The sequence below is a fragment of the Lycium ferocissimum genome, chromosome 4, assembly GCF_029784015.1.
Source record: "Lycium ferocissimum isolate CSIRO_LF1 chromosome 4, AGI_CSIRO_Lferr_CH_V1, whole genome shotgun sequence".
Lineage (NCBI taxonomy): Eukaryota > Viridiplantae > Streptophyta > Magnoliopsida > Solanales > Solanaceae > Lycium > Lycium ferocissimum.
Window position 1 is genome coordinate 4286817 of NC_081345.1, and position 15765 is coordinate 4302581.

The 15765-nt window shown below is 37.7% G+C and overlaps 1 protein-coding gene across 1 annotated transcript; it reads left to right on the forward strand.

Annotated features, from left to right (window-relative positions):
- The first annotated feature begins 14539 nt into the window (after positions 1-14539).
- On the forward strand, positions 14540-14932 carry LOC132053677 (30-kDa cleavage and polyadenylation specificity factor 30-like). The gene has a single exon (XM_059445793.1). It carries the CDS (start codon positions 14540-14542, stop codon positions 14930-14932), a length of 393 nt encoding a protein of 130 aa, XP_059301776.1.
- The last annotated feature ends 833 nt before the right edge of the window (positions 14933-15765 follow it).

The following is a 15765-nucleotide window of genomic DNA, read 5'->3' on the forward strand; positions in this document are numbered from 1 at the left end:
GTCAGGAAATCACGAACTCTCAGGCTATCACGCCTGTCATCATCATCATCACCTCTCCGCCCGCGTCCGCGAGCCTGTCCTGCCACTATCGTCGTCAACAGCTGTACTGCCTCCCTCAACGTCCTGTCCTCCGCCCCGGGCAGCCGGGGGCGGGCGCGGGGGGCGGAGGGCTGCTCCGGCCTCTCGGTGGCGGAGTGGCCGAACCCTCCGGCCGAAGTACAATGTCGGGCGTAGTCCGAGCACGAGCCCTAGTAACTCTCGGCGCCCGACTAGTCTCTCCTCCACCGCCTTGCCCTTCGGGCGGCCGTTGCCTTCTTCGGAGGCATCGGCGAAAAATATAACAATTGATCGAAAAAGAGTCATCCTAATAGCACGGCTACTGTATCGCACGATCTAAGATTCAAAGAAAGGGTAACATCCTAAATGTCCCGTAGCCTCCTTTGTTTATAGATGTGGTGCACGACACACCGATAAACGGGACTCTACTAGACACGGCTTTGTAGACATTCCGAGGACAACCGCTCGATACCACTTTTGTCACGACCCAACCCCGTGGGCGTGACTAGCGTCCCGACACAGGCACCCATACGTACAAAAGCCCAAAAGTAGTAACTCCGGCATCTAGAAAAATTTGGGTAGAGTTTCCTCTCGTTTTCTTATACAAAATTAACACACGCGATAAATAAAAAACATCGCACGAAAATATATACATACTTAAACGTACATATAAAGGCGAGCCGTTAGGGCTATCATAGTAAGGGGAACCTCCCGAACATATCACATACTACGCATACTTACAAACGGTGACAACCCATAACCCACATACATGTCTACAGGCCTCTAACATACAGAACAGAATCAGAAGACGGGACAGGGCCCCGCCGTACCCAAATAAGCATATGTACAAAATGTATGACAGCAAAAGTATATACCAAAAGTATAAGCTCCGGATCAAGGGGAGCGACTCCAAACAGCAGAACAGATATCCTACGCTGGTGGCGTATCACGCGGTGCGTCTGTACCTGCGGGCATGTAGCGCAGCCCCCGAAGAATAGGGGGTCAGTACGGAAAATGTACCGAGTATGTAAAGCGGAAAGGTAACAAGTATAATCATAATCAAAGACAGGAGTACAGAAACATAACAAACGGAACTATGGTTAGAATCTGAAGTACAAAAGGTAATACCTTGTCCGAGACCTCAGAAAACATAATGCATATCAGATCATATAATGTCATGCAAACATGTATCGTGTCCCGGCCCTCTGATAAGGGACTCGGTAAGTGAAGTCATGCATAACAAAATCATGTATCATGTGTGCAGATGACGTGTCCCGGCCCTTATTAAGGGACTCGGTAATATGGAATCATATCTGTCAAAATCATATATCATGTATACATAACGTGTCCGGCCCCTCTCTTGCGGGTCTCGGTGAATATAGTCATGTGCCGTCCGGCCACCATCCCCGTATCATCATATCATAGTCATATACGGATAACGTGTCCCGGCCCGCGAGTACGAGGGACTCGGTGAATAATGCAAAGAAGTGCGCACGAGAACATGTCCTGGCCCGGGCTCAGTGAAAAGACATATCATGACTTGCACGAACAGAATAATGCAGAAACATATGCATGTAAGTCCCGACTCAACAGACAAATCAAACAATACGTCATAATACATACCTTTCGGATGACATGTGCGATTATGTCAAAGCGAGAATTTTTTGAGATTGTTCGTACGTAACAAATATATCACGGGGCTCACGGAATATTCGGATGATCATTCCTTCACAAAGGGGACAGTTCAAATGACATATCACTTCAAGGAAATCGGACGACACTCGTATATATATGTGAGCCCTTTTTGGGGATGGCACGATTACTTACCTCGAGTCATATTTCTAGGATCATAACGTATATTAGAATATATTACGGATTCGTCATATTTATCACTCGACAACGGTACAATGATCAAAAGATTTCTTTAAACATTATATAGAAATAAATCAATTAAAACCATAGTAAGAGGTCTCGGATTCTATGGGCCCACCTCGGGTGAATCGAGGTGGCGAACTCAAATTATGAATCATAACCCTTATGGAATCATTCGTGAAAGTTTTGGGACAATCCGAGTCCATTTGCGAAGGTTGCATACATACAAGTCACTTTGATGACAATTTGTAAAGAAACTAATTCAATTGCGCTTTGAAGGAAATGGGGTCAATTTCAATCTCGGGTTTCAAGAGACAGAGTCATATCTAAGGCTCGCGTTCGAGCCTAGTACGTTTAGGACATGCCAAAGAATGAAGGGGAAGACTTTACATACCTTCCGTGCCTTTTTCGCTTACCAAAACTCCAATCCCGTTTCGTCGAAAATCTGCAAATGGTCACTTTTACCCGTTACTATTCATGAGACTTGAAATTCCAATCTTGGGTTAATAATTGCCTACCGAAATTTCGGCAGCACCTCCCCTATAAATATGATACCCCGAGAATTACCTCGTCTCAAATGTCAACAACAACAATCCCAACAACAACAACAACAGCAATAATCGCTACAAAACACGTATTAACATAAATAATCTTTCTTTCTACATAATACATTAACTTCCGTTCTCACCTCACACTTTCAATCCAATATCGACGTTTTCGTATTTATCCACTAATTTACGGCCATTCCAATATGATTCGGGCACATTTCTTATTGTTCTACAAAATATACCAAATTTCCATCGAACCATAATCCATTCCAACTTCTACAATGCAACCAAACACTACCAAACTACATTATTTTCCTTCCAAACTCCTTAACAATAACCATAATTCACCTTTAAACCTTACTTCCATGTTTATATAAAAATCATATAAAATTCGCATAATTTGACATAACAACATACAACCATTTTCGATGCCGACTCAATTCATTAAGCCTTTATTTATGTCACAAAGGTCACAACGACCTAACTAAACAACTAAACAAACTTCACTTCACCTCCCCCTTCACCTACACTACACGGCCACACACACACTTCACACACAAACACCCACGGTCACACTTCAACATCCACAACCCAACCAAAGTCATCAAACTCCCATTTCCGATATAGAATACACACACAAAATATAACATAAAAAATCAACTAGTCTTAGCTACATAACACATGCATGCACACGGTCAAGTCATGAAGTTTTCATAATTTTATGAGTTCTATCCATTTCTCCATACTACAACACAAACAAATCTTCCATAGCATGTAAAGAACATGAAATTCTTACCTTCTCCTCCAACTTTCACTTGCCAAAAGAAACACCTTCTTGCCTTGAAAATTATACCAACTTGGAGAGCACCTTGAACTTAGTATGAATACAAGAAAAACAAGATTTTTGGATGCAAGTTAATGAACTTGGAATTTTTTTTTTCTCTTCTTTTCCTTGCTATGGCCGACGGCCTCTTGGTTGTTTTGCTCTCTCTCTTTTTTTTTCTTATGACTTCATGAATAGTCTAGAATGAACCATGGTCCCTTTTATTAATTAACTTGTCACATGATTTAATTAATCATGGACTTGGGCTATTAAGTGGCCATGGCCGGCCACCCCTACATGTTGGGCCTCATTTTTCATTTTTTTTTTTAGCCCAAGATCAAAAAGGTCAGTTCAGCTAGAAACAGAGTTTTAGAGCACTAGGCTCACAGGCCATTATGGGCCACAGAGATTTTTAGAATCCTATGCGCAACAAGTGTGATAAGTGGTGCCATGGGGTTTATCGTTCAGGCATGGATGTGTGTTTTGAGTGCGGCAAGCAAGGTCACTAGATAAGGGACTGCTCATCAGCGAAATAGGGTACTAGAGGTAATGTGGCTCGGTCCACAAATTTAGCAGCTTCTCGAAACTCTCAAGCCCAAAGCAGGGCGTAAGTAGCTACGTTTGGTAATACAAGCCTCTGTCAGAACCAGTAGCATGCTTTAGCAGGTCTTCAAGACTTAGAGGCATCCTCAGATGTAGCTACAGGAAAGAGCCCATCGGCAAATTACCTATGATCCGAGAATCTCTCGATTTTTCAAAGATATATATTTTATCGTACAACCCGTGCACATGACTAAAGGGAGATTATGTAAGACATGAGAACCAAGAGAAAACTATATTGAATTTTGAGGTAATAATTATAATTTGTTCCAGTTTATTCAGATCAGAACTAGAAATATTACATTAGTAGGTTACTACATGAAGTAGATATTACTATGAGATAAAAAGATGTCACAGTTCCCTCTTAGGTTATGTGATTAAGTGGTTGCCTCAGATATGTATAGTTGGACATGATTTTAAAGTGTATAGAAATTTTGGGGTTAGGTATTTCAATATTCATTTAAGAGAAACGTAATTGCCCTAAGTTTGATCTATTTCTATAGTTCAGAAAGATATGCGATTGCGTAAATTGGGTCGGATGATCAGGGAAGTTAGAAATAACCATATTCTTCACTTTAGTATTGAGAGTAGAATAAGAGGACATGATGCTAGCAGGTGGTTAGTAGAAGAACAGTAAGTAAGTTTTGAGTAGATACACTAAATTAGCAATTTCAACAGAGCTAACAGAAGTAAGTTTTGATTTCTTTAGTCAAGTAACACTAGTAGGGGTAATAGTTTAAATACCCTGGATATATGTTAGAACCCAAAGAGTTGAAGTTAAACTCGAAATACAGTGACAGTGGAACAAGTAATCATAAAAGCAGTAAGAGAGAAGACCACAGAAGCATAGTCTTTAAGAGTTACCAAAGAAACAAAAAAGGGGTCTCACTAAGATTGTCAGTGTGAGTAGAGATAAGTCATTAAGATAGAATATGCTAGTTATGAAGACGGTAGCACCCCGTCTAGGTAAGTAATTCAGTTTTTCCTATTAAGGGAGGTTGCTCTGAATTGAGTCGAAAGATGAGTCAACCGTAATGTTGAGTACGAAGAATTTCATAAGATAAAGAGAAGAATTCACAAGTATTAAACCATAACCTTTGGTCTAAGGGAGCGATGTGTAAATCGTTAGTAAGTCCAGTTGAATATTTGAAAACCCGAATCATTAGCATGAATATGAAGAACCTCAGTTTAGTAATGAGGGCGTAAATGAGATAGTATCCATTATGAATGTGCCTCTTATGTATAATAAACAAGAACTATTTGTAATGGGCGTCAAAAGGCTTGTCTTAATATCAGTTATGTCGATTAAGCGATCATAGTAAAGGTATAAGATCATGGCAAGTTATGTGTTACGAGAATAGTGCCATTGCACGAGACTCTAATTTTCACGGTGCTGGTTAAAGATTTAGAGGCGCATCTATATTATGAACATTTCAGGAAATATCTGAGAAATAAATCAAGTATGGGGTGTTTAGCTCATATTGAATCAGATAAGAGAATCATGGTGAGACAAGTATATCATATAGCAAACCTAAGAGTCTGACTTTTGGACTCAGAAGATGATGGAGCTGTTATTAGAATAGTTAGGAGCTTATTCCTCCTAAGTGGAGGTGAAAGAGAAACAACTCCATGCTCCCTATGAATTGCAGCTAAAGAAAGAGATTTCACAGGTATAAACCCATGGCTTTCGAACAAGGGGGTGATGAAGATACTCTAAGGTACTAGGGAAAAATAATGTGTCCCAAATGTAGATAGACGTAAAAAGAGGATTATGACAGAGGTGCACAAATTCAGATATTCTACTTACCCAAGCACCATGAAAATGTATCATGATCTTGAAAAGATTTATTGGCGGGATGAAAAAAAATATAATAATAATAATGTAGCAGATTTTTTCAACTGACTGTTCAATTAAAAGCAAGTGAAAACCGAGCATCAGAAGCCCGGTGGTTTAGCACAAAATATAGATATTCTTGAATTGGCATGATAAATATGGACTCCATAACAGGGTTATCTCGCTCATTTAAAAAACATGATTCGATTTGGGTGATTGTGAACTAACTTACTAAGTCAACACACTTTAACGGACCACCGATTCAGTAGAAGATTAGGCCAATGGTATCTTCAGAAATTGTCAGATTGCATGGGACTCCAGTGTCTATTATTTCGGATCGAGGTGTCCAGTTCACAACAAATTTTTGAAAGTCCTTTCAGAAATAATTGGATAACATGGTACATCTCAGTACTGCTTTTCATCCCCTCATAGATGGTCAGGCAGAGTGCAATAATCAAACACTTGAGGATATGTTGAAAGCATGTGTCCCAGACTTTAAATTATAAATATCATGCCAATATCAAGATGGCACCGTTTGAATCATGGTATGAGCGAAGTTATAGATCATCTATTGGTTGGTATAAAGTTGAAAAAATAGAATTTCAAAGTCCAGACTTGGTCCATCAAGCTATGGGAAAGAGTTAAATTGATTCAGGAGCATTTGAAAGTGGTTAAGAGTCGCCAGAAGTCCTATTGAGATGTGCGGTGCAGAGATTCAGAGTTTCATGTTAATGATTAGGAGTTTCTTGAAAGTTTTGCCTATGAAAAGCATCGTGCAATTTGATACGAAAAGGGAAGCTTAGTCCCATATATATTAGACCATACAGGATCCTACGAAGGACCGATCAAATGGCTTACGAGCTAAAATTTCCACCAGAGTTGGTCGTCGTACACTCAGTGTCATGATATAACATTCACTTTTCCAGTATTTAGATCTCATGTTATAACATTCATGTTTTCAGTACTCAGATATCCATGTTCAACACTCAGATATTCATGTCAGCTTTATATTTTGAATTTAAGCTATAATCTCCGTGTGCCCAGTACTCAATCAGTTCAACATTCATTCAGTTTGGTATCCAGTCAGTTCCGTACTCATTCAGTTTACTATTCATGCAGTTTAGTATTCATTTAGTCTACATTCATGTAGTCATGTCAATTTAATGTGCACATGTTCCCATCAGTCACATTTATGATCCAGAGTTAGTCATAGTTACAACCAGGACAATTATTCGAGGATGAATGATCCCAAGGGGGAGATAATGTAACATCTCATAAATTTGGATTAGGTGTGGAGGTGTTTAATAAGTATTAATGCAACATTTTAGACATATGAAGTACTATTGGGATGAGTATGGGTGGAAATAATTGTCTTGGAATCAAGACGGATAGTGAGGTGCTTAAGATTCGATAGAATTAGCTAAGTTTTTGATACGTTTGTCTTCTAGCTAGATTTCATGAAAATCAGCTAAAAATTGGAGCAAACGTAAAATGTGAAATTTTAGATCTTTGAAATACCTTTCGAACGATATATTTTGGAGCCAAAACGGAGCTCTGTGCTGGGAGTTATGGCCATCTTACCAAACACCACGTAGAAACTAACGAGGCCTCGCGCGATGGACAGGCGCCGCACGTGATGGTGTGTGTGATGGCCTCGTGTTGCAGGCCCAACACACAAAAATGCCGTGTTTGACATACAGGTGGTCCCGCGGTGGCCTGGCGTAGCGGGCCCATCGCGAATAAGCCGAGTTTCGAGTTGAAACTTCAGATTTTTGCGTTTTTTCTTATATTTAAGCTTGGGGTTTGTTTCCCTAACACCCTGAATCACTAAAAATCATCCAAAGGCAGAGATAACAAGTCTCAAGCCTCAAGAACCCTCCAAGGTAAGTTCTTCCAGGATTCTTGGATGAATTTAAGTCTTTAATACCCTTCTAACGTGATTAAACCCTTTAATCCTTACAACCTTGATTGAGATGTTATTGTTGGACGAGGAAACCCTAGTATTTGAATTCAAGGAAATTGAACATAAAAATTTAATCCTTTCCAATTCTAAGTAATTGTTGTTGTGAATTGATGAGTTCTTGGGAGATAAATTAATGGGTTTTATAAAGATAATCATATGAACTATGGTAGGATTTTGGATTATTGACCTAGGATATTTGTAATCATATGGATGATGAAGAGAGATGTTAATTACATCTAATTGAAATTGTAGAATCATCTAGAAGTAATAGAATGGGAATTGGGTGAAGAAAACACCATTAATGAAGGTTGTGGAGCTTTATGCCCACCAAGTGTTTGATAAAATTCTTAGATGACCAAAGAATGAATAATATTTCTAATATGGAATCCGTTTGACTTGTATTGTTATAGATTAAGGTTGAAAGGGTTGACGAACTTTGTATTACTCTCAAAGGCCGAAATTAAGGTATGTGAGGCTAACTCTATACGTTTGGGAATGTTAATGATTCTCCCTATGCCATGTTCTTTTTCAACGTTACTAAGTGCCTAAGAAATATAGTTAAGCTTAGTTCCTTGAATAGTTGCAGAACTTCTATTCTCTAGTCTCGTAATTCGTTCATGAGATTCATTCCGAACATTGTGAGCTCAATACGTAATCAATATAGACTTGTGTTTGATACCAATGAGTCTTAGTCAAAAATACTCAGCATGTTTATAAATGGTTAAATCTTCATGTCTCATAATCAGTTCATGAATATATGTCTCAGTGAGTCATTGCTCAGTATGTCAGTGATGTACTTTTCAGCTTGATTCTCAGTTCTTTTATATAAATTGTTTAACGTTGAACACCTATGTTTTGGACCTAAGGCCACTATTATGTATACATATACTTGGGCCTGAGGCCACAGACATGTGCACTTATATTGGGACTGAGGCCACACATTATGATTTCCCTAAGAAGGTGATTCTCCATTCAGAACAGGAAGTATTATTATCTTAACTTCTTTTGTTCACTTCAGTTATCAGTAATCAGATCAGTTTCAGCTTTAGTACTTACAGTTCTTTCATTCAGTTGCTTTACATAGTAGTGCAATTCAAATGTACTGACGTCCCTTTTGCCCGTGGCCTGCATCTCGCGATGTAGGTAACGATTTATAGAATGATGTCAAATCTGCTCGCTAGGATCTCTAGTATCAGCTAATTGGTGAGTCCCAGTTTCTTTCAGGGCCTTATCATTCATTTACAGTCTTTTTAGCATTTACAGACAGCCAGGTATACAAGGGGCCTTGTCCCAGTAAATGTCAGTTTCAGTACTTCATAAAGCCATCATAGACTATAGTTGCAAACAGTCAGAGTTTAGCAGGCTTTAGTGTTAGCCGTGTTGGCTATGTCTTTTTACTCTAATACTTATTCAGTATTTCCGCACTTATGTTTATTCTGTTAGACGTTTAGTAGATAAGCATGTGTTATGTTTATTTTCACATTCAGTATGTTTTGATATCACATGTTGATTCAGCCATCTAATTGGTTCGCTCAGTCAGATGCAGTCAGGCACTGAGTGCCGTGTTACGCCCAGGCCATGGTTCGAGGTATGACATAACTCTGCACTCAGAAAAAGTGCAGCAATAGTAGTATCAATACACATATGTAGCGGTAAGCATCATAGGTTGACTAAGATTAGTTTACGCATATAACACACATAATTAACAAGTTAAACAGATAGGCACATAATAACCACTTAAAGTTACAAAATATCACACAGCCAAATCATAGCCTAAGGTGAAACTCCTAAAACACAAATCTGTCAAGTCTCAGTAGCTCTCAAGGAAAATCCAGCAGAACCACAACCATAGAGAATGAATGATGATATATTCAATGCAATGAGATGGTTGTCGTGCAAAGCAATGTCCAATACTCACTTTGTACACACATGCTCTCGACATAATCTCGATGTCTCCGCAGGGGATCCATGGCGTCCATGTACCGTTGCGGCGTGCAACCCGATCCCATAATATATAAACGTTGTGGGGCACAACCCGATCTCATAATCCATTAAACTAATTCCACATTTCTTTCATAAAATCATTTCCACACCATTTTCATCATGTATGAATGTATGAATGCAAAATGCTAAATCAAATGCAATCAATGCCAAATGAACATGCTACGGAGGTCACAAACACCATAAGCCACATCAAAACCTGCATAAGTCACGACAATCATGGATATGGAATCAACATCGAGTTTCAATCACCATAATGAATCTATCACATCCCACCACTCCAATCACGTAAACAAATACACCATATGTCAACAATGCGTAAAATAACAGCGACAAGCCTACATAATCAGAAATCATACCAGCCTAATTGTATATCCATCCCAAAATCATGTCTGAAGACCTGACATGCTTTCCCCATCAATTCTACGCACATATACGATTCACTAATCCAAGTCTAACTAAAGTAAGCTGTAACCTACCTCAATGTCGAACCGGTGGCACGAACTATCCAATCTGAATTTCTAAATTAATAAACAACTATGGGGAATTTCAATCACTCGCAAAAGGAACCGCTAAAAATTTTAACCCAAAAACCCCAAAAAAACCCTAAGTAGCCTCAAGGGAAAAACTGGAAATTAAGGGTGAAATTACATTATCCATAATCCAAATAGTCATTATCCTTAATTTCATGGAGTTCTAACAACAATTTGTCCTTCAATTTCATTAATCCCAAGAACCCCCAATTCCAACCTAGGGTTTACACATTTTTAATTCCTCAACCCAACGTGATTGCAAGCACTAAATAATGAGAAGAATCAAATGAAAAGCATAAAACTAGGATTTAAAAACTTACCCCAAATCTTAGATTAGTGGAAGCCTCTTGAAAACTCTCCAAAACACACTCAAAAACTTAGAATTTGGGAATGGGAATGAACTCTTGGATTCTAGAGATTTATCTTTAGTCACTATAGTGCCTTCTTCGTGATCGCGGTCTAAGACCACACGATCGCGTAGGCTAGAAAAATCCAATTTGAAGACCTATCGCGACTGACCCAATCAAAACACGAGCAGTGGTCTAAACACAGTACCAACATAAGCTTTGACTTTGTAACAATGGATGATGGTGGAGAAGGAGGATTAAGCTTTGACATTGAAGGTGGTGTAGACACAGTACCAACACACCCAACAGCTTCTGTACCGGTAATCCAACCACAAGACCACAACACCACCCCCAATTCCACCCCCAAATAATGCCTATAATGCCCTGTCCCTAATCAAGAAGGTAATGGTTCATTTGTTGGCAATCGTAGAAGTTTTAGGCAGACTATTTGTAGGCACTGGGTGCTCTCTCTGTGTATGAAGGGTGATGCTTGTGGAATTCTACATCACTATGATAATTCTAGGATGCCTGTTTGTAGGCTCTTTCGCCTTGATGGCGAGTATCGTGAGCAAGATTGTGTGTATAAGCACACTAATAAGGATATTAAACAGTGTAACATGTGAGATTTTGACTGTGATCTATACTCTTATTTTTATTCTTTTGCAATTTATTGAAAAAAAATTGATACTTCGTTTTTGTATATAAATAATATCTAGCAGTTAATATAATTTTGTATTTATTAGATTTGAGTCATTTCCTTGAAGGAATTTCTACTATTTGCAATTTTACATATCAAAACAATGTTAATAAAAAATAAATGTTGTAGCTTCAATACCTGCCCGGGCCATCAACATCTAGTGTTGATTGACTTAGGAGGCCTTTATTGGCTATTAAATTAGTGTAGAACTCTAATTTAATCGGTGCCTAAGAATATTGAGGAATATCACCATTAAATATTGAAAAACTTGATTAACACATTGATATAAAGGGAACGCACATGAAGGCCCGGGTTGCACGCGACCAATGCACCCTACCTGCACGGCCATGCTTATTCCTGGAAAATTATTTTGCATTTTGGGAAATTTTTAGGTTCTTTAATTACTAAGGGAAATTAATGGTTCATACATTGAATAGATTTGTTTTCTTTTCCACTACATGTCTATTTAAGTTAGCTGTAAAAATAGGGGTATTTGTGCTCCAGTGTGCTATCTGAAAAAGAACCATGATGGTTTGAAGTTTCGCTTTTAATTTATAACTTGTTTGTGTATTTTTATTAATTTTGAAGTGTTAATTTGCTTCCCCAATATATCTTGTTCTCAGATATGTCATGTGGCATTCACCTTATATGCTCATATTAGATCTGCACTTTTAGGATTGAGTGATTTGTAAAGAAACAGAAAAGGAAAAAAAAAACTGGATATCTTGATGGGCCTCTACAGGTGCTGTTATATTTTGTTGAAGACTGCAAGGATGACTAATCAAAAAAATATGAATGAATCATCTTCTTTCTCAATATAAATAGTACATTCATGGATATAAAATATGTGTCACCTGCTAACCATGCAACATTCAAGAACTAACTAATATCTGGGGGTAAAAATTGAAAGCCCCTCGTGGCTCCAAAAATGTCATAAACCCCAATTTCAAGCAAAATCAAGAATCACAATTGACACATAGAAGAAGCTACAAGAACTAATCATTCTTGACTTCTGTTTTTGTAACAACAGATGATAGTGGAGAAGGAGGATTAAGTTTTGGCTTTGAAGGTGGTCTAGACACAATACCAACACATCCAACTGAATCTGTACCGATAATCCAACCGCAAGACCACAACAATAACACCACCAACCCCACCGCAAATAAAGCCTATAATGCCCCGGTCCCTAATCAAGGAGGTGATGGTTCATTTGTTGGCAATCATATAAGTTTCAGGTAGAATGTTTGTAGGCATTGGTCGTGCTCATTGTGTATGAACGGTGATGCTTGTGGGTTTCTACATCAATATAATAAGTCTAGGATGCCTGTTTGTAGGTTCTTTTGCCTTTATGACGAGTGTTATGAGCAAGATTGTGTGTATAAGCACACTAATAAGGATATTAAGGAGTGTAACATGTGAGATTTTCACTGTGATCTGTATTCTTATTTTTAATCTTTTGCAATTTATTGAAAAAAAAAAACTAATACTTCATTTTTGTATGTAAATAATATCTAGCAGTTAATATAATTTTCTATTTATCAGATTTGAGTCGTTTCCTTGCTATAATTTCTACTATCTGAAATTTTACCTATCAAAACAAAGTTAATCAAAAATCAAAGTTGCAACTTCTATAACACCTGCACGGGCCATCACCATCTAGCTTGATAGACTTAGGAAGGCTTTTTTGGCTATTAAATTAGTGTAGAACTTTGATTTAATCGGTGCCTAGGAATATTGAGCAATATCACCATTAAATATTGAAAAATTTGATCAACACACTGATATAAAGGAATGCACAGGAAGGCCCGCGTTGCGCATGGCCAATGCACGCTACCTGCACGGCTAGGCTTATTCCTGGAAAACCGTTTTGCATTTTGAGAAATTTTTAGGTTCTTGAATTAATAAGGGGAATTAATGGTTCATGCATTGAATAGAGTTGTTTTCTTTTCCACTACATGTCTAATTAAGTCGGCGATAATCTTTGAAAGATACTCAGCAAATGGACATTTATACCAATTTGCCATTCATTCTTTCTTACTTCGTCGGTTCAATTTGTTGGTAGTTGAACCTTTATATCTGTATCATCTATAGAGATTTCGACAGGCTAGAAAATGACTGATTTATCTTCAAGGCAAGGCCTATATGCAAAGTTGCTCAGACTCGGTTGCCGGTATACGATACGGGCACTTATCCAAGTGTCGAATTCGGATAAATCTAAATTTTAAGATTTAGTGGTGCGGATCCAGGTGTGGTGATTCGGTTAAGAAAATTCAAAATTATAAAACTAGAGCTATAAAGATATTCTAAATTGAGAGACATTCAGTGAAAAACTTACATTACATGTATATTGTAGAATTCCGTGAAATACTTAAATGTATATTGATTAAAAAAAAGGACTATAATATTGAAGGTATGCCATTTTTCATTTCTTAAATCTGTTATATCTTTAATTTAGTGAAATCAAAATCTCAATTTTCCCCCAAATCTATCCATGTCTCCAGTTAGTATACGAAGTTGGTTGACCGAATCCGAGATGTATCCCGCACCCATCCCAGTCAAGTGTGGAGACGGGTTCGGCATAAGTAATGAAGAGTCCACGCAATTTAGCTTATATATATATATATATATATATATACTGAAGAGATAGCTCACCAATTCAATAAGCATCAATTATTTTGAAGATCTCTAACAAGTGAAGGCTATATACTATCCTTCAGGCATAAAAATAAGGGTATTTGTGCTCCAGGGCGTTATCCGAAAAAAGAACCATGATGGTTTGAAGCTTGGCTTTTGATTTATACCATGTTTGTGTATTTTGATTGATTTTGAAGTGTTAATTTCATTCCCCTATCTATCTTGTTCTCTGATATGTTTTGTGGCATTTACCTTGTATGCTTAGTTTAGATCTGCAATTTGGTGATTGAACGATTTGTAAAGAAACAGAAAATGAAAAAAATTGGATATCTTGATAGGTCTCTATAGGTGCCGTTATTTTTTGTTGAAGACTGCAAGGAAGACAATCACAGTATTGTGAATGCATCATCTTCTTTCTATGTGTAAATAGTACATTGATAGACATACAAAATGTGTCACCTGCTAACCATGCAAATTCAAGAACTAACTGATTTCTAGAGTAAAATGTTAAAAAACCCTGGTGTCTCCAAAAAAGCCATAAACCCAAATTTTAAGAAGAATCGAGAATTAAATTTGACACATTGAAGAACCTACAAGAACTAATCATTCTTGAATTTTATTTTTGTATCAATGGATGATGGTGGAGAAGAAGGATTAAGCTTTGTTTTTGAAGGTGGTCTAGAGACAGTACCAACACACCTAATTGAAGTTGTACTGGTAAACCAACCCCAAGACCACAACAACAACAACACCAACCTCATCCCAAATAATGCCTATAATGCCCCTGTCCCTAATCAAGGAGGTGATGGTTCATTTGTTGGCAATCGTAGAAGTTTCAGGCAGATTGTTTGTAGGCATTGGTTTTGCTCGCTGTGTATGAACGGTAATACTTGTGGGTTTCTACATCTATATAATAAGTCGAGGATGCCTATTTGTCGGTTCTTTCGCCTTTATGACGAGTGTCGTGAGCAAGATTGTGTGTATAAGCACACTAATGAGGATATTAAAGAGTGTAACAGGTGAGATTTTCACTGTGATATGTATTCTTATTTTTATTATTTTGCAATTTACCAAAAATAAAAAACTGATACTTCGTTTTTTTATGTAAATAATATCTATCAGTTAATATAATTTTTAATTTATCAGATTTGAGTCATTTCCTTGCAAGAATTTCTACTATCTGCAATTTTACATACCAAAACTAAGTTAATCAAAAATTAAAGTTGCAGCTTCTATATCATTGGGCCCGTGCCTATCTAGTTTGATAGACTTAGGAAGGCCTTTATTGGCTATTAAATTAGTGTAGAACTTTTATTTAATAGGTTCCTAGGAATATTGAGGAATATCACCATTAAATATTGAAAAAATTGATCAACACACTGATATAAAGGAATGCACAATAAGGCCCGTGTTGCATACGACCAATTCATACTACATTACGGCTAGGCGTATTCCCGGAAAACCATTTTGCATTTTGAGAAATTTTTAGGTTCTTGAATTAATAAGGGAAATTAATGGTTCATGCATTGAATAGAGTTGTTTTCTTGTCCACTACACGTCTAATTAAGTCATCAGTAATCTTTGGAAGATAATCAGCAAATGGTCATTTATACCAATTTGCCTTTCATTCTTTCTTACCTCGTTGTTTCAATTTGTTGGTAGTTGAACATTTATATCTGCAACATCAATACAGATTTCTGTAATCCAAAAAAACGACGGATTTATCTTCAAGGCAATGCCTATATGGAAAGTTGCTCGGACTCGGTAGCGGGTATCCGATACGGGTACTTATCCTTGTGTCGAATGCAGCAAAATCTAAATTTAAGATTTAGTGGTGCGGATCCAGGTGTGGGCAT